The sequence below is a fragment of the Mesoplodon densirostris genome, chromosome 1, assembly GCF_025265405.1.
Source record: "Mesoplodon densirostris isolate mMesDen1 chromosome 1, mMesDen1 primary haplotype, whole genome shotgun sequence".
Taxonomy (NCBI): Eukaryota; Metazoa; Chordata; class Mammalia; order Artiodactyla; family Ziphiidae; genus Mesoplodon; species Mesoplodon densirostris.
In genome coordinates this window covers 180,797,211-180,823,111 of record NC_082661.1, presented here as the reverse complement: position 1 = coordinate 180,823,111, position 25,901 = coordinate 180,797,211, and the positions used below count along the sequence as shown (strand labels likewise).

Genomic DNA, 25,901 nt, shown 5'->3' with positions numbered 1-25,901 from the left:
AAACTCAACAATAAGAAAATATACAACCCAATTAAAAAACAGTGCAAAAAACGTGAGCCGACACCACACCAAGACATAAAGATGGCAAATAACTATATGAAGGCATGTTGTACATCATATATCAACAGGGAACTGCAAATTTAAATGAGATACCACTATAAACCTATTAAAATGGCTCACTTCAGCAGCACATATACTAAAATTGGAACGATACAGAGAAGATTAGCATGGCCCCTGTGCAAGGATGACACGCAAATTCGTGAAGCGTTCCATATTTTTTTCAATAAAAAAGTACCTAAAGTATCCAAAAAAAAAAAAAAAGGCCAAAACCCAAAACACTGACAATACCAAACACTGGTAAGGATACAGAGCAACAATAACTCTCATTCGTTGCTAATGGGCATGCAAAATGATACAGACACTTTGGAAGACAGTTTGGTAGTTTCTTACAAAACCAACCGTACCATTATAAGATCCAGGAATTGTGCTCTTTCATATTTACTCAAAGGAGTTGAAAACTTATGTCCACAGAAAAACATGCACACAGATGTTTATAGCACCTTTATTCATAATTGCCAAAACTTGGTAGCAATCAAAATGTCCTTCAGTAAGTGGATGGATAAACTGTGGTATATCCAGACAGTGGAATATTATTCAGCGCTAAAAAGAAATGATCTCTCAAGCCACAAAAACACATGGAGGAAACTAAAATGTGTATTACTAAGTGAAAGAAGCCAATATGAAAAGGCTACAAAATGTATGATTCAACCATTTGACATTCTGGAAAAGGCAAAACTTTGGAGACAGTAAAAAGATTAGTGGTTGCCTGCGGTTAGAGGGAGGGAGGGATGAACAGGCAGAGCAGAGAGGATTTTTAGGGTAGTGAAACTATTCTGTATGATACTATTACTATTCTGTACAATACCAAGTATCATTACGCAGTCATCAAAACCCATTGAATATACAACACAGAGTGAATGCTAATGTAAACTATGGACTCTGGATGACAATGATGTGTCGGTACAGGTTCATTAATGGTAATAAATGTACCACTGTGGTACAGGCTGCAGATAGTGGGGGAGGTTGTATACGTGTGGTATAGAGTGTATGGAAACTCTGTACTTTCTGCTCAATTTTGCTGTGAACTTTAAACTGTTCTTAGAAAGTTTATTAATTAAAAAAAGTTTATTTATAAATACACACCAAGATAACATTTTTCATCTCATAAAAATCCGTAAGTTTGATAACAATCTGTTGGGGGAAAAGGCACTTTTGTATATTGATAGTGGAAGTGCAAAACAGAACCACCTTTATGCAAAAGAATGTGGCAAAACCTAACAAAACATATACAATTACCTTTTGGATCCAGCAATTCCATACCCTGCAGATACATCTAAGTACTAAAGGGAGGCAGAATATGCCAACCCAAGATATGCCACTTTGGCATAAGGACTGCTTTGAGCTGAAGGCCACTAAGAAGAAAAGCTCTCTGCTCTCCTATATGCCTAAAAGCAGGACATAAATTTGCTGAAGTGTCCCACCTGCCCTCTCTACCAGGAAGGACAAAAGTTAATCACTGGAGGCAACTCTAGACCTTTATCAGCTCAGAGACAGCACGAGCAGAAGCTACATAACAAACTTTACTAACTAGCCCTTATCTGAGTTCCCCCACATATTTACCTTCCCAAAATTTGCCACCCCAGAAACTCAAAGTCCTTTTCGTCTTGTTACTTCTCTATTTATTGTTCTTTTATTAAGATGCTATATAAGCCCATGTTCTACTACCACCTTAAGTTACTCATTACTGAGTGCTCCTGCATATAAACGCAAGGCAATAAACTTGTTTTGTTTTTCTCCCTGTTAATCTGTCCTTTGTCTAGACAAGCCCCAGCTGGAGAACCTAGGAGGGCAGAGTACAAATACATATGTGCGTGTGCGTGAATGTGTGTGTATTTACGTGTTTGCAGTACTGTATATAATAACAAAAGACTGGAAATATTCCAAGTATCCATCAGTAAAGGATTCCATCCACACACTGGGATACTATGCTCTGAAAACATAAATAAAGAGGAAATGCTACATGCTGATGTGGAAAGATCTCAAGGGTATATTATCAAAGTAGGAAAAAAAATCAAGATGTGGGGCTTCCCTGGTGGCACAGTGGTTGAGAGTCCGCCTGCCGATGCAGGGGACGCGGGTTCGTGCCCCGGTCCGGGAGGATCCCACGTGCCGCGGAGCAGCTGGGCCCGTGAGCCATGGCCACTGGGCCCGCGCGTCCGGAGCCTGTGCTCCGCGGCGGGAGAGGCCACAACGGTGAGAGGCCCGCGTACCGAAAAAAAAAAAAAAAAAATCAAGATGTGGTATAATGTACACGATTTGCTATTTTTTGTGTAAGGAAGAGGAAAGAATATGAATATATATTCATATTTGCTTACATTTACATAAAGAAACTTTGAAAAGATAAAAAACTAATAAACATAGTTGCCTATAGGGGATGTGGGTAGAAAGGAAATAGGGCGGTCAAGTGTAAGAGCAAACCTTCTCAATGTGTATTTATATTATTTTGATTTTTGAACCATGTGAATATATTATCTATTCAAAATTTAAATTATTTTAAAAATTAAATAGAACATTAGAGAAAATAGTTAAAGCAATGTATAAAAACCATTGTTTTCTCTTTAAAACTGAACTGGGCTCTTTACTTTTTCTTCTACATACTAAAAACTCAAGATAAATAATTTTGGTTCTTTCAGAATTTGAGCCCCATCAAATTACTAAGATACCTATTTTGAGAATGAATAACTACTGAGAAATATATTATTAAAGAAACATAATAACATATGTCTTGGGACTACTACTTAATACAGGCTTTTCAGACAACAAATATACAAACTGATAAGTTCTCTGTACAATTTTTAAAAACTACTTATTTTTTCCAAATGGCTAATTAAAATGAAAAACCTCAACCATTTCCCCCCAGTATGCTAGAAAGTTAGATCAATGTTATATTGAGACACTTCACATCCAGGTCAAATTCTGGATGAATGCTCGAAACAAGGTGGCTTGCAAAAAAGAGTCAATGATAAGCAAGAAAGAAGGGGGAATAAATGAACCCAGCAAAACAAACCAAAAAATTCACTAGAAAACCTGGCTTAATGATGCCCTGTATGAGAAAGAGAAAAAAACAAAACAAAACAGAATTCATACCAAACCTAACAGCTAAGATTTGTTGAGTGTTTACTATGAACCAGGTATTATGTTAACTCAAAGTTTTAATCACCAAGCCACATTTGCCTTTCAAGGCCAACAAACACAGAAAAGAGAGGGTTAAGTGGGGATTAAATTCACTTTAATTTAGGTTGAGTATGGATTTATATGGAAGAGGACAGAAAACAAAAGAAAAACTTGTCAAGAAAGCCCATTAAAAAACAATTGAGGGGGCTTCCCTGGTGGCGCAGTGGTGGAGAGTCCGCCTGCCGATGCAGGGGACACGGGTTCGTGCCCTGGTCCGGGAGGATCCTACATGCCGCGGAGCAGCTGGGCCTGTGAGCCATGGCCGCTGAGCCTGCACGTCCGGAGCCTGTGCTCCGCAATGGGAGAGGCCACACAGTGAGAGGCCTGCATACCGCAAAAAAAAAAAAAAAAAAAAAAAAAAATTGAGAGGCTTCCCTGGTGGTGCAGTGGTTAAGAATCCACCTGCCAGTGCAGGGGACACAGGTTCGATCCCTGGTCCAGGAAGATCTCACATGCCGCGGGGCAACTAAACCCATGCGCCACAACCACCGAGCCTGTGCTCTAGAGCCCGCGAGCCACAATTACCGAGCCCGCGCACCACATCTACTGAGGCCCCACACGCCTAGAGCCCTTGCTCCGCAACAAAGAGAAGCCATCGCAATGAGAAGCCGGCGCACTGCAACAAAGAGTAGCCCCCCGCTTGCTGCAACTAGAGAAAGCCTGCGCGCAGCAATGAAGACACAATGTAGCCAAAAATAAATTAATTAATTTTTTTAAAAAAGAAAAAATTCCTAAAAGAAACCCAAAAACAATTGATTCCTTTGATAAATGGGAGCTACAAGAAGATGTTAGAATTATGAGCGTATGATGCTAAACTTGTTGGAATAGGTTTAAAAACAGCACATGATCCTTACAGTTGACTGTAATTCAGAAATAAGGTACTTTTTAAAAAAAAAACTAATACGTACAGATAGAAACACATGGGAAAATGTTAACTGTTGGTCATTGTGCTATTCTTTCTACTTTTCTTTATGCTTCAAAACGTTCATATAAAAAGTTTGAGAAAAGTAACACTGTTCGTATCAGTATTTATGGTTCACAATATTTCTCTTCAAGGAAAGAAAAAAGGAACATTTAGTTTGGGGAGGCACAAAAAAGCAAAGGAAACTTAAGTGGAGGAGACTGTCTTGAAAAAGGCAGGAAAAAAATACATTTTTCAGAGACAGGAGCAAAAACAGAAAAGATAAAGAACTAGAGAGATATAACATATCCATCTTGTAAATACTGACAGCAGATATATTCCAAATACAAATCTAATAAGCCCTAGCTCATCATTACTTCTGGTTCTTCTTACACTTGTACTGCTAAAATGCAGTATTTTTGAAAACTGATGGTGCATCATATTATTAAGGAGAAAAAGGCCATCTTCTTTGCTCCATAAACACAAAATGTTGTCATTTTTAGATTTGTAAAAACCAATTAAAATGTTCAACCTAATGACGGTTTTCATTTCTACATCATTTATTTCCTCCCAACTACCTTTGTATCCACCTCTGACTTCAGCATTTGTTCACTAACAAACTGCATCCAATAAATTTTGCTGCAGAAACATCATAAAAGAAAGAATACGGTTGCACATCCTTTTAGCAACACAGAATAGATCCAGGTCCTTGTTGTAAAATGTTACATGATAAAATCCTTCCATCTGAATAAGTAACTGAATAAGAACAACCTATTTCCTTTGGGATCCAACAAATACGTTCACCAATTCCTGAGTTTGTGAAAATTCATGTAGAATATCATCTCCAGACTCATTCACTTACATGATCAATTTCACCATATCCATACAGCGGTGTATCTACATTCACCTTCTGATATGTCTCATAATTATGAACATGTTCCTCTGTCAGTTTTCTTCTCTTTGCCATTATGGACAGAAAAAAAATTTTTTTTCATTCTCAACTGTGGTTAATGAAAGGTACAAAGAGAAAAATAAAAACTACAAAAAAATAAAAACTACAGTGACTCCAAACTTCTTTCACACTTCCTTGAAAGATAATGCAAAACTCTGAACAATGTATGAAGAAAGGAATGCTAAATATGATGATTCACTTCACCACCGCACCACCCTTCTAGGAAACCCCATCACTGTTCCACTTACAATTTTTAGTCTTTTTATTTTAGTCTAGTTGGGGATACATCAATTCTTGTTATTCACAGTGGTTATGTTCCATAAAGTCACCACAAATACTTATATAGCAAATACTGAATGACTGCCCCTAGGGAAAATACAAGATTAGGTTGCTACAAGACTCTAATCACACCATTTCATCAACTGATCAATTCATAACCTTGTGTTATGTGCGTTTCCATTTAAAGACATCTTAATTATATTGTTGATTCATTAACATTGAATTCACAGCCAACAGCACTGTAAACTCATGCCTCAATGGATTTTTTTCTATGACACATCATAGCCTTCTTGTGCTTAGGAACGCTAGATAGCACCTCAGCAGTATGCTTGGGGGCCATTTTAAACAGTGAAATCACCAACAAAAATGCAAAAAATGTAGCACTAAATATATCACAGAAAGGACATATTATAACAGGAAGGCAAAGCAGTGCTTTGTTGAACCTCAGCTGGGAATCTACACATTGGGAGACTCATGTATTTTGCAGCCCTGCATGTGTGCATGTCCAGGAATGACCATGAAAAGCTCTGTGAATATTGACTGACTATGACCCAGACTGATTTATCAATAATAATAGTACACATAAACGCTTCTTCCTAGACAACCAATCACAAAATATACAAGATGGTCTATTAAGTCTTTTGCTAAACGGGTTTTAACCTGATAAGATATAATCACCAGTAACAACATGCTCTGAGAACCCTGTAAACAGTAAAAAAAAAATGTGTGTTTTGGGTATAAAGGTAATACTACAGACACACCATTAGTAACATATTCACAACTAGCATCTCTTAAAAGTTGCATCTTATTCCAAATTCTAAAACAGCTATTTGAAGGAAAATATAAACATTATCATTACTCTGTATCCTCTTTCATCTACAGATCTCAAAACCTTGCCGTTAAGGGATAAATTGGGCTACCCCCAAATTGATATGCTGAAAGTCCTAATCCCCAGTACCCCAGAATGTGACCTTATTTGAAAAATGGCCATCAAGGATATAATTAGTTAAGATGAGGTCATATGGAGCAGGGTAGGCCCTTAATTTGACTTGTGTCCCAATAAAAGAGGAAACATCGTCACAGACAAGCACACAAAGAGAATGCACGTGAACGACTGCTTGCAAACCACCAGAAGCTAGGAGAGAGGCCTGGAATGGATCCTTCCTTCATGATATTTAGAACGAACCAATGCTGAGGACACCCTGATGTTGGGTTTCTAGCCTCCAGAACTGTGAAACAATACATTTCTGTTACTTAAGCCACCCAGTTTGTGGTACTTTTTTATGGCAGCCCTAGCAAACAAATACACTTTAATAAATATTTTTGGGTTCAAAACATTCCTGTCAAGTACTACCATCTTTGTTTTAAAGGTGATCCACAGAAATAAATAACTTATTATTCTAAATAGTTCAATCACAAACTTGATTTCGAAATTTAGAAGTTTCTAGTTTGAATTACATTATGTCCATACCAAACAACTTTTTAAATGGTAAAAAAAATTTACACAAAATTGGCAAAAGACACATTTCTCTAAACAATCTTTAAAATACAAGCTCAAAAAAAAAAAAAGAAAAAAAGCTTTTTAGAGAGCAAGAGCAAGTTGGCAATGCGTATTACAATTCTAAACATGCATGTCCTCTGACCCAGAAACTTTCCTTTTGGGAAACAACAATAACAACAACAGAAAATAACGTGACTTCCAGTAACAGGTAGGTAAATATATTATGGAATATCCATGTAACAGAAATTGGTGCTTCTATTAAAATGAATGTCTATACAATATAACACGAAAAGATAAAAATACATTAAATGAAAAAGAGAACCACAGAACTTCATGTGTGTACAGGATTACGTATTTTAATACAGGTATAAAAGATATGAAAATATAAAGAAACAGTAGTAGTCATCTTTAGGATGTAGGGAAAAAGTGGCTTCCACTTTTCAAATCATGTATTTCTGTAACTTTTAAAAAGTTATAGAAATGTACTATTTTGGTAATCAGGGAAAATAAGAATTTTTTTTTTTAAGATATAGTAAGTCCCCAAATTATAACTGACCCCAAACCCCAAAGGAACAAATGTCCTTTGTTTCTCCAAATCAAAATACTAGGGAAATAACTAACCTGGTCTGATAAATTTTCTTCTCTAGGAAACAGTGGCTATAGTCAAGTGTTATTTATATTTCAAATGTGATACAGAGTTAAGTTAAATGCTGCTCACAAATATCTATCTTAAGCTTTCTGGAACCAATAAAGCAAGAGAGCTAAACAAGCCAGGATAAGTGATGCGTGAAGATAAATTCTGACACCCAAATGTAAAACTCCAATGACTTTTTCTACAGAAAATGTTACAAAGCTCAGTTAAATATAATTATTGATAGAGTATTACACTTAGGTATAATGTGTTTTAAAGATTGGTTTGGAAACCTATTTATGATATCTAGCAGTATTTCCACGAGCAAAGAAAAATTTAAGAGTTTTTAAAAACACAATTCTGGGCTTCCCTGGTGGCGCAGTGGTTGAGAATCCGCCTACCAATGCATGGTACACGGGTTCGAGCCCTGGTCCGGGAAGATCCCACATGCCGCAGAGCAACTAAGCCCGTGTGCCACAACTACTGAGCCTGCGCTCTAGAGCCCGTGAGCCACAACCACCGAAGCCCACGCGCCTAGAGACCATGCTCTGCAACAAGAGAAGCCACTGCAATGAGAAGCCCGCGCACCCAAAGAAGAGTAGCCCCAGCTCGACACAACTAAAGAAAGCCCGCGTGCAGCAACGAAGACCCAACGCAGCCAAAAATAAATAAATAAATAAATAAAATCTACGTTTTAAAAAAGAAAATCTTAACCCTTAATGTGGTATATGAGCTTAATGAAGTTCTACATGTATCTTTAATTAAAAAAGAAAAAACTTCAACAGTTTGAACAATTGTCAGTGTTTTATACAGAGAACAAAAATCTTTGTTGATACTTTATTCTCAAGTTATCAGGGTCTAAAAAAATATATAGTTGTGAATAGCAACAAGCACAGTCATGTTAATAACGATTACAAAACTGGAGGTCAGAAGGAATATACTTTGTGAAAAGCTAATTTTAAGAAGCTCCATTTCAGGGACTTCCCTGGTGGCGCAGTGGTTAAGCATCCACCTGCCCGTGCAGGGGACACGGGTTCCAGACCTGGTCTGGGAAGATCCCACATGCCGCGGAGCAACTAAGCCCACGCACCACAACTACTGAGCCTGTGCTCTAGAGCCCGCGTACCACAACTACTGAGCCCGTGTGCCGCAACTACTGAAGCCTGCATGCCTAGAGCCCGTGCTCTGCAACAAGAGAAGCCACTGCAATGAGAAGCCCGTATACTGCAACTAAGAGAAGCCCCCACTCGAAGCAACTAGAGAAAGTCTGCACACAGCAACAAAGACCCAACGCAGCCAAAAAAAAAAAAGCAGCTCCGTATCAATTACTTAGTAAATGTTTAATTCAGCCAGAATCCTCTGCCTACCATGCCACACTAGTTGCTGTATATATATATTTTCCTCTTCCCTTCTCTCTGAATAACTCAAAACTCCAACTAGAGCAATGCAAAGTTCACTTATATCCATCTCTAGAAATTTAATGTTCACAAGATGCTATACTGTGAAATTAAAAAGGTACTGTGTTGCGAGCTTCCCTGGTGGCGCAGTGGTTGAGAGTCTGCCTGCCAATGCAGGGGAAACGGGTTCGTGCCCCGGTCCGGGAGGATCCCACATGCCGCGGAGCGGCTGGGCCCGTGAGCCATGGCCACTGAGCCTGAGCATCCGGAGCCTGTGCTCTGCAACGGGAGAGGCCACAACAGTGAGAGGCTCGTGTACCGCAAAAAAAAAAAAAAAGGTACTGTGTAACTCCATTCTTGTATTAAAATATGTCACATATAGCCCCAATATATATGCAGAGAAAAGACTGGAAAAATAAATATTAAATTGTCAACACTGATTATCTACAAGTGTTTTTTTTCTTCTTTTATGGTTCTTTAATTGTTTAATTGAACAAGTGAATGTATAGTTGATGCATTTTACGATGCTGAATTTTTAAAAGATGAAGACATTAGTCACTTGGGATTAGTGAATAACACCAATAAATAATTCAGAATGCTTTTTTTTTACTTTAAATAATCATATTGCTAATTTTGTGATAGAGATAAATAACCAAATGGCTACTTCACTCAAGGCAGCATGTTATTTCCCTATTCCTAAAGTAAAATTATTCTTTACTGACACTTTTTAAAGGATGTCTAAGATAATCATATAATGATCATCATAAAATATATTCTAAAAAATTAAGAATTAAATAAAACTAAAACATAAAATAATGAAAATGCTTATTCTCTAAAATTATTACCAATAATTACCAATAAGAATTTGGAATGGTACAACTCATAGTCATGAAAACATTTTAATGAGTTCTTTGATAAAACCAAAACTTAACATACAGTAATTTACATGTCTTGGTTGACAGCCCACAATAATGTTCATATGGAGATGTAACTAGATTAAAAAATTCTTTATAACGGATATGTTTACAAGCCCATACCCCTTTTATGCATTCTTACCTACATACAGGTATACAGGTAACATACACAAGACGATTATGTGCCTGGCACTGTGCTAAGCCCTTTGTTTGTTTAATCTCATTTAATCCTCATAACACCATGAGACAGGTATACCATCATCCCTACTTCACAGATAAAGGCACAAAGATATAAACATTTCCCTATTGATTGAACTGTTGTCCTTTTGTTAATAATACTTAAACAACAAGGTTATGTTTTAATAATCTATTTTCAAAACATACTTAAAACTGTATAAATACTTAGGGCTTTACATTATTTTTTTTTCAGGAGAGTCCTTTCTTGATGGCTAGGAACTGCTGAAATTAACTGGTTTGAAGAGGAAAGGAGAAGTAAAATTGAAATATAAAGACTCCAACATAAATATACTATCAATCAAATAGCTGCTTTACTTCCATTTCTTTTTAAGACTAGCAAGAATGAACCCTCAGAATATACTGCCAGAATTTTTGTTTTGTGTTTTCTTAGATACTTTTTTATATATTTGGCATTCATTCATCACAGAGACAATTAACTATACTCTTACTTTCTATATTCTTGATGCTGACATAGGAATGGTGGGGGGAGGGGCTTATAGACACCAGAAGAGTCGGAGCCTCCCAGGACTAGCTGATTCCTAAAGATAACAACTTGCCTACCAACAGCTGCCTTTCATATGCAAACTGACCAATCCAGAGTTTACTCCACCAACTATCTTACACACCAAACCCATATTTCCCTTACCTTAAATCATCCCAGGACCAGGAACAGGAAACAAGAAAACAACCCTATAGACCAAAGCCTGGAGGAATTAATCAAACTAGCCTATCTTAATCTGTTTATTCTGCCTAGTTTGCCTTTCCCAGGAAAACCTCAATAAGGCTACAACCCTAAAATCTCCCCTGAGCTCTAGTTTTCTGCCTCCTGACTACCCTGTTATCTTCCCCTGCAGCTCTGTGTGGCATGCAGTGACCTCCTCTCTCTGGAACCAGTGAGCATAACGAACTTCCAAGCCTCATTCTCTCTTCCCTTTATGGCCACAATGACTTTACCATAACATATCCAACATATCCAACATGTACATTCTTAGAACAGTTTACAAATTTAAAAATTTAAATTTAAAGGTCAGCTTATCACTTTGGGAGGGGCAGGTTTAAAAGTATGAATAAGCAGAATTTAAGTGTCTGTTCCTCAAAATATCAGTACACAAACTATACCTTCTGTTATAGACTGTATGTTTGTGTCACCCCCTCCCCCAAATTCATATGCTGAAATTCTAGCCCCCAGTGTTATGGTATTAGGAGGTAGGGCTTTGGGCGGTAATTAGGTCATAAGGGTGAAGCCCTCATGATTAGTGCCCTTTCTTAGACAGCTCCCTCACCCTTCTACCATATAAGGACACAATGAAAAGATGGCCATCTAAGAACCAAGAAGCAAGTCCTCACTAGGTAACAAATCTGCTAGCACCTTGATCTTGGATTCCCCAGCCTCAAAAACCGAGAGAAATACAGGTTTGTTGTTTAAACCACCCAGACTATAGTCATTTTGTTGTAGCAGCCTGAATGGACCAAGAAATGTTCTAATTAATTACTCTTCAGTAAATAAACTTTTGAAAACGGTGAATCTAACTCCCATCATTTATGTGCTTCTCACAAGAACAAAAAAGGCATCTATGTTTCTTCTGTTATTACTATATCTTTAGAGTGTAACAGTAAAGGAATTGAATTTATTTTATATCTTGCTCCGATATAACATTACCTCCAAACAAAACAAACATACATTTTGGGGAAATTTTGGTATAATTTTTGAATATGAGCTCCAACAAGGTAACTGAAGACTAAACATAAAGAAGTACATTCATAGTTAGCACAATGTCTAGGACAAAGTAGACATCCTCTGTTGAATAAATGCCTGAATTTCAGTTGTAAATGAAAAGATACGTATTGTCTATCTCAAGGAACATATAGAAACAGCATAACGCCACTTCAGTGTAAGGCTTACCTAAAATTACATTCTCACGCTAACATTAATGGCTTTTTTCTTTTAAGAAAACATTTATTGAGCACTTAGCACATGCCAAGCATTGTTCTTTGCACTTCATGTGATATCTCACTTAATCCCTTACAACCACCCTTGGCATGATTATCCTAATTTTACAGAAGAGAATACTTAACACAGAGACTAAGCTATGTGCCCAAGATAACATAGCTAAGAAGTGAAAGAGCCAGGATTTGTATCCAAGCACTCTAATTCCAGAGCCTACCCTTTTATTTTAAAAAAATTAACAGATAATATGTCTACATTTTTTTAAATACATGTAGGGAAAAATCTGTGTCTATCATCCATGTCTTCTACCAGTCTAGTTCTCACCCCTTATCTTACCTCTGCACCAAGAATAAATATATCCATTATTAGTTGGATATATTCTTCCAGGGTTTCTCTTAATATATCTATAAGCGAATACAAATGTATATTTTTCTTTTTTTAATCCAAAATACAGCTTTATACACAATGTTCTACACCTTGCTCTTTTTACTTAATTTATCTTAGAGCTCTTGCTATATTAGTATGCAAAAACCTCCTTCATTCTCTTCGTAACTACATAGCATTACACTGACCGAATTATTTGACCAGTTCCCAACAGACTGTCATAAGATTGTTTCTAATATTTGCTACTATAAGCAATGTTGCAGTAACACTCATTTTGTATATGTACAAACGTAGCTATCAAATCAAGAGCTATACTCTTGGACTTCTTGGAGAAAGGGTTTGTGCATCTGTAATTCTGATATATGCTGGCAAAATAACCCTCATAAGGGTTTATCAATTTACACTAACAACCTATGGAACACTTATTTACTGACAGCCTCACTATACAGAGATGGTACCCCAGTCATACACATAGTCTTCTGTATTTCTCTTAGTATGAATGAGGCTGAAGAGTATTCACTGTTTAAAAGACATTTGTATTTCCTTTTCTGTGAAGTGCCTCTTCCTATCCTTTGCCCATTTTCCTACTGTCTTCTCCTTATCTCATCAATTTCTATGAGTGCTTTATATCTCGGAGACTTGCATTTTGATTTCAATATAAATATTAAAATTCATAAATATTTCCTATTTGTCTTTTAACTTTTACAGTGACTTCTACATAGCAAAATTATTTTTACTTCCATGGAGTTTACTTTATGTTTTCACAATTCAGAAAGGATTTCCTGACTCCAAAATAATTTTTAAAAAATTAGCCCATGTTTTCTTTGAGCACATTTATCATTGTAACCTTTACATTTAAATATGTGATTGATTTAGAATTTATCCAATACATACATGGCGTGAGGTATTAATCCAACTTTTTGATTCCCTAGATGATGCTCTTACTTATACCAAGATCATTTATTGACTATCCCTCACTTGAATTTTTTTCTCCGTTGATTAGTTTATATCTGGGCTATCTATTCTATTTTATTTAATATGTCTATTTGTGGGGCAGTTTTAACTACCAAGGCTTTAAGATTAAAATATGTTACTATCTATTTATATATATATGTATTTCGCTCTCATTTTTCAGAGTTTTCCTGGCTACATTGGTTTATTTTTTCCCTATGAACTAGAGAATCCATTTGTCAAGTTCCTGGGGGGGAAAAAAAAAAACACTTGCTATTTTTATTAGGATCATATTAAACTGATATTAATTTTAGAGAAACTGGCAGGTCTATGTAGGTTGGGTATTCCTATCCACAAATGTGGTTTCAATTTTTCAAGTTTTTTCTATCCCTCATACGTGCTTTCAAGTCTTCTTCATATTATGTCTCACACAATCTTAGGTTATGCCTAAGTCATTTTGTCTTTTTCTTGCTATTGTAAATGCTGCCTTTGCTTTGACTGTTGACATCTAATTGAATCTCGTTTCCACTAGGTTTTGTTTTTTAATTGAGGAATAGTTGATTTACAATATTATCTAAGTTTCAAGTGTACAACATAGTGATTCACAATTTTTAAAGATTATACTCCATTTATAGTTATAAAACATTGGCTATATTCCCTGTGCTGCGCAACATATCCTTGTAGCTTATTTATTTTATACATAGTAGTGCCTCTTAATTCTCTACCCCTATCTTGCCCCTCCTTCCTTCCTTCCCTCTCCTCACCTGTAACCACTAGTTTATGCTCTGTATCTCTGAGTCTGTTTCTGTTTTGTTATCTTCACTAGTTTGTTTTATTTTTTAGATTCTAGAACTTATAGGTAAAGCACCTAAACTTTCCTCCAATTGTCTTCAGAAACTCCTAAGGGTCCTTAGGGTCTCTTTTAGCCTTACCCTATTCCTTCCTCACTTTCATTTCTCTTTCAAAGAAGCAACATCATTCCCTCAGAGGGCACATTTCCCAGGGGCTCTTGCCTACATGCCAGCACATATACAACTTATAGTTACAATTATTTCAGCTATTAGTGAAATCAAGAACTTCTATGTGAATGCATCTTGTGACTTCAAAACCTTTGTTTCCTTGGGGACTTCCCTGGTGGTGCAGTGGTTAAGAATCTGCCTGCCAATGCAGGGGACACAGGTTCGAGCCCTGGTCCAGGAAGATCTCACATGTCACAGAGCAACAAAGCCCATGTGCCACAACTACTGAGCCTGCACTCTAGAGCCCACACGCCACAACTACTGAAGCCCGCCTAGAGCCCGTGCTCCACAACAAGAGAAGCCACCGCAATGAGAAGCCCGCGCACCGCAACGAAGAGTAGCCCCCGCTCGCTGCAACTAGAGAAAGCCCGGGCGCAGCAACGAAGACCCAACGCAGCAAATATAAATAAAATGAATAAACTTAAAAAAAATGATGAAAGGTTAAATAATCATTAAAATATCCCTAAACAGTATTTTAAAACCATGGGGAAATATTTACTAAAGTGTTATTCAATTATTACTGAAAAAAAAAGTTGAGAAAGAAAAACATATTCCCAGTCCATAATCAGAAACATATATGAGAATAGAAAAACTGTCAAATGACAGCAGTATTTATCTGTGCATGATGGCATTATGGTTTTTATTTTCCCTATATTTCCTGATTACCCTCCCAAGAATATGTAATAAGGGACTTCCCTGGTGGCGCAGTGGTTAAGAATCCACCTGCCAATGCAGGGGACATGGGTTCAAGCTCTGGTCTGGGAAGATCTCACATGTCGTGGAGCAACTAAGCCCGTGTGCCACAAGTACTGAGCTTGCGCTCTAGAGCCCCCAAGCCACAACTATTGAAGCCCGTGTGCCTAGAGCCCGTGCTCCACAGCAAGAGAAGCCACCACAATGAGAAGCCCGTGCACTGCAACGAAGAGTAGCCCCCACTCACCGCAGCTAGAGAAAGCCCGCATGCAGAAACGAAGACACAATGCAGCCAAAACTAAAAATAAATAATTAAGTTTTTAAAAAAGAATATGTAATAAAACTATGAAAAACTAAAAATGTGTTATTTCAGAATAGTATGACACCCAGCAAAGGAATAAAATGAAACTAAACGTAGACATTAATAAAGAAATAAGGTATTTTAAAATAATGTGAAAAACACATTACTAAAGAATTATAGAATGTTTTCCTTATGGCCAAGAAAAGCTAAAATAAAATTCTGCCATACTAGAACTGAAGAAAAAAGAGTAATTCCAGGTAAATAAAATATTATGGTTTAAAGAAAGCCACCAGGGCCTCCCTGGTGGCGCAAGTGGTTGAGAGTCCGCCTGCCGATGCAGGGGATACGGGTTCGTGCCCCGGTCTGGGAGGATCCCATATGCTGCGGAGCGGCTGGGCCCATGAGCCATGGCCGCTGAGCCTGCGCGTCCGGAGCCTGCGCGTCCGGAGCCTGTGCTCCGCAACGGGGGAGGCCACAACAGTGAGAGGCCCGCATACCGCAAAAAAAAAAAAAAAAAAAAAAGAAAGCCACCAAAATTCAAGAAATTTCCCTTTTAACAAAATTAACTCCAGTAATACAACTGTACACAGCACAGATTTTTCTAGCATGTAAAGTAATCACAACAATTCATTAAGATATAAAAATAATTATTGCCTTTTAAGTTCCATCAGCATGGGGGGGAAAAAAGCCATAGAAGCTGAGATAAGATAAACCATGAGCTTTTTAATATGGATTCTTTATTAATGTTTCCCACTTTTCTACTCATTTAACACAATCCTAGTCCAAAGAAACCCTGTAACAATGGCTGAATAGATTTTCTCTATTAGTTTTAATATGTATCCCAAGTACCTGATATGCCTTACAGCCTAGGAAAACTTAATATCTATGAAGTGAGACTTGATTTATTCCTTCAAAGCAATTTTAAAAATACATGGGGGGGGGCTTCCTTAGTGGCGCAGCGGTTGAGAGTCCGCCTGCCGATGCAGGGGACGCGGAGTCGTGCCCCAGTTTGGGAGGATCCCACATGTCGCGGAGCGGCTGGGCCCGTGAGCTGTGGTCGCTGAGCCTGCGCGTCCGGAGGCCACGACAGTGAGAGACCCGTGTACCGCCAATTTTTTGAAAAAAAGAATGAAAAAAAAAAAAAAGAAAGAAAAAAATACATGGGGTTTGTGAGAAATGAGCTTTAACAACAGTGCTATACTCATATGACATATCGGGGACATGGAACCCAAAGAACACAGTCAGCCCTCCTTATCCGTGAGTTCCACATCTCAGCATTCAACCAACACGTGGATGGAAAGTACAGCTGACCCTTGAACAAGATGGGTTTGAACTGCAAGGATCCACTTATACATCGGTTTACTTCAATAAATATATAATGCCTGTATTTTCATTTTACAGATCTTTGTGTAAGGGAAAAGTTTATGCTCAGAGGTCACAAAATGTGGAATCATAAAACTAGGGTTTGAGTTCTGATTCTATCCAAACTGTTTCAGTTTCTTGCCCTTGGGTGAGTCACTTTCAATCCCTTTGTTTTTAAGGCAAAGATAGCAGTATGGAGCCTTTCACTTGCATGGGGGATCAGCACCCCTAACACCCATGTTGTTCAAAGGTCAACTATATTTGGGGAAAAAAAAAATTCCAGAAATTTCCAAAAAGCAAAACTTGAATTTCCCAAATAGTCAGCAACTATTTACATATCATTTACATTGTATTTATAGCTATTTACATTGTATTAGGTATTATAAGTAATCTAGAAATGATTTTAAACATATGTGTAGGTTATATGCAAATACTATGCCATTTTATAACAGGGACTTGAGCATCCATGGATTTTGGTATCTTCGAGGGTCCTGGAACCAATCCTCCATGGATTCTGAGAGACGACTGTACTTATACTAAGGTGATAGAACCTAGACCATCTTGGCTATCATCTGTAACAAGAATCCTTAGTAACTGCTCAAACTGTGAAACTTTCCATACTCCTGTTCTTTCAAGGAACATATGTGGCTCACTTCCAATCAGATAAAAACACTAACATACCGGGGCCTCCCTGGTGGCGCAGTGGTTGAGAGTCCGCCTGACGATGCAGGGGATACGGGTTCGTGCCCCGGTCTGGGAGGATCCCATATGCCGCGGAGCGGCTGGGCCCGTGAGCCATGGCCACTGGGCCTGCGCGTCCGGAGCCTGTGCTCCGCAACAGGAGAGGCCACAAGAGTGAGAGGCCCGCATACAGCAAAAAGAAAAAAAAACAAACAAACAAAAAACACTAACATACCAAACACAAAGAGAAAATCATTGGTTCCAAATCATTTAAAGAAGGCTCTATTTGTTAGACTGTTCAGATTAGGCATCTACTACTATCATTGCTTCTCTGTGGGTTAATGGTTTTATAAAGCATTCACCAAACCAATGCATCCTACAGAGAGATACATGGCAGACTTGATACAACATAATTAACCCAAGTTCCAATGTTAGCCACCAAATCAGTTGTGCCTGGCAGTTACTATGGACTTTGGATAGTAGCACAGCACAGCATTAGACAACAAAGGGGTAGAGAATATGATATATAACACAGGAAAGAAGACTGTGTGTTACCACAGTAAGTTTTTGTTCCTTTGTTTAAATATTCTTCATACCACAAAAGGTTATAATGAAATACCAAAGTGGTATCACAATGCAAGCACCTTGGTAAAATAATGATTCATTTCAATAGGCCATCAATAGACTGGCTAAAAAACAATCTGTGCATTAGTATTTGATCTGCCTGAAATAGAAAATACTACTGTAAATAATTCTAAACATAAGCACAATTTAGTGAATAAGGTAGGAGACTGGTAGACTTAAATTTTCAGATTCAATTTATAGCTGTTCACCAGTCACCTGCTGTTTTGACAAGTTACTTACCAACTTGTGCTGCCATTTCTCCGTAAATTTATCCCCTAAGATGAGGATAATTCTTGCAAATTGTGTCACAAGCATTTTGAAAGGAACCATGAGTTATTGTGTAATGCTCTTGAAATTCCTCAGGTGTAGGGTCCTACACAAAGTAAAGTATTATTATACATCTCTCTAACAGTAGTCATCTGTTTGCATTATGATTTTTTTTCCCTACCCTCGACACTGTGATTCTTGGACACTAACCTTTCTCAAAGTAAAGCATCCAAAGCAAGCCTCCATTCCTGAACCAAGTAATTATTTTTTCAAGTCTTCATATCATCCACATCCTTCTCTTCCTTATAAGGTATTATGAAAATTAGTAGTTATAAAACATAATGAGCTTCTTTGGTTCATTAAGGAATATATGGGATTATCTGAATTTTTTAATCCACTCTTATATGAATAATTTTATTTCCCATATTTATACATTTATTTTCCTATATTACTTTTTAAATTTCAACTATATTTTAAGGAGTTCATTTATAGATTTATGTTTTATGAACAGAGAGAGCAGGTCAGAAAATGAAGAAGCAAGAAAGGCAAGCAAATTACTGCTATATGACCAAAATGTTTTTATTGGAATGATCAACAGCAGAAATTACCATTTTGGGCCACAAAAAACAGAATCAATGCTCATAATATTTTTATCTTCAGTAGAAGAGTTGAGCACAAGCTACAAAAAGTTTTATCATACTATTCAAAACTTTATCATTGGCTTTACAATGAAGTCAGTCTTCAGTTCAAGAATAAAACATATATATTTGAATTTTTAGTTTGTGTTGATACAATATTACATCTGAAACTAGAATTCTCAACCTTCTTACACGGTTCCTAAAATGGCTTCTCTTTGAATTTATGCACAGGGAAGGGACTGGGGAGGGATTAAAAAAAACATGATGTCATCATTGTATACCTTTAGTCATAAAATAATAATTTTAAGAGTTTTTTAAACCCTCAGAATTACATTAAAATAATGATGTAAACTAGTTTCCTCCTTGAATAAATATTCCTCTACCTTCTAAATATGGCAGGGGCAAAACTTTGTAGGATAAAGATAAAACCACAGGGTTTAGAGTGTTCTCTTAATATCTGCTACTCTAGTGGTTAAGCTCTTTTAACTTCAGTTTCCTCATCTGAAAAAGGGGGACCATAACACATGCCCTAGCTAACAAGCAAGACTGTTGTGAGGATTAAATAAAATACATAATCTATTCAAAAGAACTCTGTACACCATAAAACGCTATTAAAACAGTCATTTTTAACAAACTGTATCACATTATTTGCAAATTATGGACATAAAATAGTTTAGCACTGTTTCTAACACAAAACAAATGGAAACAGGTGTGTAAAACATATATTTAGGTCCATGGACACCAAATTTTACCTATGGTGGATACACAGTGAGTAAATAATCTTATTAAGAAAAGTCCACTTTCTAAATGTTATCTTAAAATTTCCAGAAGCAAATTTGGAAGTACAAAAATAAAACTAACAGTTTATTTAGGTGGACTGACCTAGCACTTCGAAGATTAAATATACTATTTACCTGTTAGCTATGAATTAAGGAAAAAACTGAGAGCCTCTAGATTTTAAAAGGTTTAAAAAAATTCCTATGAAGGAAAAATACATACATAAAAGTGAAATAGATGTTCACTTCTCTGGAAATAGTTCAGAAAGAGCTAGTAGTGACAGCAAGGATTATACATTTACAAGAGAATGGAGATGAACATGGATGTAATCTGCACTCTTGGTATAATAAAGGAAATGAGTGAAATCTTCCCATGTGGTTACTAGAATGTCCAGAATGGAAACTTCTCCCAACAGGCCATAGGTCAAATCTATTTACTACACTGTAAGGCTGAGTCCTCCAGGAGGTTACCATGACTCTCAAGAATAGCTTATCCTTAATGAAGGAGGCGACCTCTTTCTCTTTTACTTCTTAATATTCAGTATGCTTATAAAGCCAATCTCTATAAGAAAACAATTCTTAGCTTTCTGTTTGCTTTCTTCATGACACAAGTTTAAAGCTCTGATGAAGTGAACTATGCTTATTACATGGTCCTAAAATTCAACCAGACTCATTCTGTTACCCAAAGACTTCAAAAGCAATTAAATGGGAACTCTGTATCTTCTAATTCATTCCTCAAACTCATAAATTTTAGAAAAAGGCTAGAAAAGGAGTATATTTAAATCATTAAGGAATTATTCCAAAGGGAAATGATTTTGGTTAAAAACATTATTACATTTTCCACTCAATCCCCTTAAATCAAAACTGAGGTTAAAAGATTAAGTTCCTATCAGAGCAACTACCTCCCTTTGAACTTTAACTTTTTCCTACCTCTTAAACTAGGTACACTTCAATACATCATTGAATCTGGACTTCTAGCAATAAAAAGTTTTTCTCAGGATAAGGATTCTCTTCCATAAAGCTATTTCAGCTCTAGATTTATTTTCTGGCTATTTATGTGACCAATCATTGAATTAAACTTAAGGCTTCACTTTCTCCCAGGAATCTTCAATTCTATCCCACAATGACATTTCCCATCATTTAAACTTCCTAGTCTCAAAATACATACCACATCATGTCAAATTTCAATTCTCTCTAGTTATTTCATTTACATATGCCTTAATGCCCAACCCAGGTTCTAAATTTTTCAAAGACAAAGTTTATGCCTTTCATTTTTCTATTCCATAGACTGTGATGTACTCTGGACAACAAGGCAATCCTAAAGAGGTATCAAAAATTAGGTAAACCCACCCTCCCAACTTTATATCACCAAGTATTGCTTCCAGGATGAATCAACAGAGTGAATTAAATGTACAACGTAATCATCACAGTGTCAGCATGACCACAAAGAAGCCTCTTCTGGCTAGTTAAGTTTCTCAGAACCTCACCTATAGGGTTAAAAGCTGTTCCAGGCACTATAATAATCATTATACTATTAGTGCACAGTGTCTACCACCCTTGTGTTGGACACAGAACAGATGTTTACTAACATTTAAAAAATGTAAATCTTAGTAAATTTCAGTAACTATATTGGCAATTTCTTTGTGCTAGCTTTGTACTTTCTACTTGCCCGGAAGCCTCTGAGAAATTACTAAAGCAATACAGAGATACGTTCAGTTATTTCTGTGGGGCATGTTAAGTATAAGAATAGTAACAGCCGCAATACCATGAAAATCTCAACCTGAGGCAGCATTCCAAGCTAAGCAAAAAAGGTAAAGGATCCATCTGCCTCTGAAGCAGTGATAACAAATACTTATCAATAAATTACCATTCATGTCTAACAACATGACAACCTCAATGCCTAAGGTTATGAAAATCTGATAAGATTCCATAAAATATTCTTCATGAGGTAGAGTACAAGAAAACTACCATTTATCTTGAGTTTTGCAATAATTAAACCTATTGTATTAAGCATCACTACTATTCATCCAAAAAAATTAAATTACAAATCAAGGCAGAAGAAAAGAGATTAAAACCCTATCAACGAAGGATGAAAACTACACCATAATTTACAAGTTAGAAAAGTGAGGTTGGGCACGGTGGTGAGATGGTATGAAAAAAGAGTAACATACCTTAATTTAATACCTTAATATATTATACTTACATTAACCTCTCAAAAGTAGACTAACAATAGAAACCACTTAAAAATGACGTGGTAAAGAAAGATAACTGCCATAGAAAATACCGAGGTGCCATTATTGTTAAAGTTAAAAGAAACTGTAAATCAGTACAGCTGTAATCTTATCTGAATTTACCATCTTAAGAATTAACTTTTAGTTAACACAACTGAAAGTGAAATTCACATAACAATTTTTCTAAATGTGGTAATATTTGACTTTAAAATATGTATATCCAGGAAAACAGAACATGAAATGTGACCAAATTCCTCAAAATTCTCATTACCCTACAAATTATTTTAAATTTGGTTCGTATGGCTACTACATAATCAGGACATCTCATAGACACAAAACTTTTAATAGCTAGTGTTATTACTTGAAAGTAAGATACTACGAAAATAAAAGATATTTCAAACTAAATGAAATCATGTATTTAAAATATAATAGGAAGAACAAGAGAATACTTAGGATTATATTTTTGGCAAGTAAGTGAAAGTAAAAAGCTTTCATCTTAATTTTCCCCCTTTCTGATACATGGAACACAACACAGTAAATTATGCAATTAAAATCTGCCCAGAAAAAAAAAAAACAAGAAGATAAAAAATAAAATCTGCCCCGGGTGGCTGAACAGTACTGATAAAAGAGGACCTACATACTGTATATTCTATACCAATATACTTAATACCAAAGAAGATCTATACACGGCAGGGTGGTTTTCGCTATTGTTTTACATCACCATAATTATGTTCTGAAGCCACAGCTTCATACAATAAAGGTTTATACGGCTTCCCTGGTGGCGCTGTGGTTGAGAGTCCGCCTGCCGATGCAGGGGACACGGGTTCATGTCCCGGTCTGGGAAGATCCCACATGCCGCGGAGCGGCTGGGCCCGAGAGCCATGGCCACTGAGCCTGCGCGTCCGGAGCCTGTGCTCCGCAACGCAAGAGGCCACAACAGTGAGAGGCCACAACAGTGAGAGGCCACAACAGTGAGAGGCCGGCGTACCGCAAAAAAAAAAAAAAAAAAAGGGTTTATAATAGCAGTAGTTAAAAAAAGAAACCACAAAATAATTAAAGTACTTAGAAGCATGCAAACTGTAAAGGATCTATTTAATGCCTGGTTTGCTTTTAAAGCCTGATAAAAAGAAAACATGGGTTTAGGACTAGAGAAATTGTTTGACATTTCTAACTTAAATGATATAATTATTAGAAATAGCAAACAAAAAAATTTTCAACTTACCTGGTTTCTTTCTGGATTTTTCATGACCTAGCTGCCCTAGATCATTACATCCACATGTGTATACTGTTCCATCATCCAGAACAAATACAGTATGTCTGAGTCCACATCCTACATCTCGAACCTTTTTATTTATAAAAAAGTCACTTTTTCTGGGCTCTAGTACAATTTCTTCATCAATTCCACCCAAACCTAGCTGTCCAAAAGATGCATTTCCCCAGCACAACATGTTTGTAATTCTTTTGGTCTTCCAGTTTCAATAAAACACTCCCTTCTGAAACACTGGCAAGTTGGAGGTATCCCTATGTCTGAGAAGATAGAAAAAAAGTTAATATGACTTCAAAGGAAACATAATGTATAACTGCTCTTTCAAGTACTAGGCTACAATAATCACTATGTAGTAAACATGAAATTTACTTTATAATGTGTTACAGAAGTATCATTCAATTTCAAAAAACAATCAGATGTGTATTTTTTAAATTATCATACAAAAATGTTTAGGAAAAATACATCATTCCCCATGATTCTTTGCAAAATCTAAATATTAACTAGTTTTGACTTTTTGTCGCCTTATAATAGACTAATCAAATTGAAATAGTAAGTATCCTGATGAAGTTAATCTTTTTTTCCTTTTTGCTTTGAATAATTTCAGTGGGAGCAAGAAATATGACATCTATCCACTGCTCCCAAAATCAGATATATACTCAGTGAAAAATTTAGCCAACTACAGAAACATAAAACCTTGCAATCTCCCTCAAGTCAAAGAATAATTAGACTTCCTAACACCTACCTCCACATTAACAGAAAACTGAAGTTCTTATCTGTACTAGAAATAAAGCCAATAATGGAAACTTTGAGTTTCCCACAACTTAAAAGACTCTTCCAACTAACAGGCCCCAGATAAAATTACAGTTCTCTAGGTAAGCTTTGATCTTAAGAAAATCACCTCCAAAGATCATACTTTACAAATCAAAATATTAACACTCTGACCTCACTACTAATTTAATTTAAAAACTAAATCAGTGTACCTAATTATAATACAAAAGAATGCAGTTTAAAGATCAAGACTCTCCCCCAAAATTCAACATTTTCTATTTCTAGTGGGAACCATGACTGAAAAATATCTCCCCAATGCGATCTACATCTATCTATACCCCTGAGACAATTATTTGAAGATGGAAAAAAAACTGCAAATAACTCCGGCACTGCCGATTTTTCAAGAATAGAAATGCGGACTGGGACACTGAGAGTTTGGTGGCGAAATCTGTAGAACTTTCCAGTACGGTGACTGAATATTTCTTTGCTTATATAGACACGGATAACAAAGAGTCCACTTCATCTAAACCTACACAGATTTTTAGATACATCGCTTTACTAAATAACACAATTACAGGAAGTCAGCCTTATTCCCGTGTAGGTACCCACATTCTTTACACAGAACCTAAGAAGTTTCAAAACCCAACTTTCCTAAGTGCTGGCTAGCAAGTGCTGAAGCTGTCTCATTCCATCCATGACCCATCCATTAAGAAAAGTTTGATTTTATTCTTTTGGGGCATCAGAACCCGATAGTTCCCGAGAGTTCTGCACTGTCTTCCCGGTTTTTGTTGTTTTTTTAAAGGAGAGGACAGGACAACACCCCAAATTCCAACGCACGAGGTTTAACAATCCTTTTCTTTAAAAAAGAGGGGTAATGGGAAAGGCGTCCTCTCGCCAGCAACAGGTAGGGGAAAGAGAAGCAGTTTATTCCCATCATTCCCTGAATATGCACTGAGATCAGCTTACGGGGACCGGGAGAGAGAAATCATCTGCACACACCCAACCTCACGGGCCGACCAGCCAACTACTGCAGCCGTCCGCTCGCAGCAGCCGCAGAGGCCGGCGGACGAGGCTCGGCACCTCGGCGGCCCTCGTCCCAGGGAGGCCCTTCCCCAGGGAGGTGCGACATTCCAGACCCCGGGCCAGGGGGCCCGACACTGCCCTCGTGCCCCCGCCCAGCCCGAGGAAACGCTGAGAAAGCACCCAGCGCCAGGCCGGCCTGTATCCGCCCAGCCCCCTCCCTAACGCCTTCACACGCCCCCGAACCCACCGGGGCAATGACTCACCCGGCCCCTCAAGGCAGGGGAAGCCCAGGGCGGCTGGGGGCGGCGCCTCCCGCAAGACGGAGGCAGCGCAGCAGCTGAGACAGGTCTCCAGCTCCCGGACCCTCCTCCTTCAGCCAGTGGCTGCGAACACCAGAGCTCCTCGGGTGTCGGTGAAGCTGCTCCGCTGCTCACCTCCTCGGCTCCTGTGAAACTTTACCGGGTTCCTCAGAGAAAAGCAGCCGCCACTGCTCTCTAGCCCAGAGCCAGCCGTCAGCGACCCGGATGGAGCGGGAGGAGAAGGACGGGAGGCGAGCGAGGCGGAGAACGCTAGGGGTGGGGAAGAGTTGGGGCAGAGACTCGGGAGGAGAAGGGAGAGAGGGAGGGAGGAGGCAACGCGGGGGAGGGGGAGGGGTCGGCGTCGGCCGGAAGTGAACCGCGGAGCACGCGCGCGAGCCCTCCCACTTCGCGGCCCGCGCGCCTGCGCCGGAATCCTCCCAGGGCACACCGACACGGGCGCCTGCGCAGTGTGGTGCTTTGCGTTGCCTTAAGAGAAAAATGCCAAGCACAGAAGTTGGAATTTGCAAGACAAATGGAGGTGTTTGGTGTGTCTTGTCACAGCG

General features: G+C 37.8%; 1 protein-coding gene and 1 non-coding gene across 6 annotated transcripts in view; one reads left to right on the top strand and one right to left on the bottom strand.

The window, feature by feature from the left end:
* Positions 1–25,659, bottom strand: part of HERC4 (HECT and RLD domain containing E3 ubiquitin protein ligase 4) — a 136,239-nt gene extending 110,580 nt beyond the window's left edge. For 2 of the 5 annotated variants that reach the window (XM_060113109.1, XM_060113126.1), the window contains exons 1-2: positions 25,303–25,658; positions 23,204–23,508 (exon numbers count right to left, since the gene is read on the bottom strand). In XM_060113109.1, the coding sequence (XP_059969092.1) occupies positions 23,204–23,429 (226 nt within the window). In that variant the 5' untranslated portion in view covers positions 23,430–23,508; positions 25,303–25,658. Of the gene's footprint in view, positions 1–18,309; positions 18,405–23,203; positions 23,509–25,286 lie in introns of those variants that run through there. The other 3 variants (XM_060113139.1, XM_060113117.1, XM_060113132.1) reach the window with 3 other exon arrangements.
* Positions 175–279, top strand: LOC132501298 (U6 spliceosomal RNA). Its single transcript, XR_009534217.1, has one exon. It is a non-coding gene; the product is annotated as a U6 spliceosomal RNA (small nuclear RNA).
* Positions 25,660–25,901: the final 242 nt, after the last annotated feature.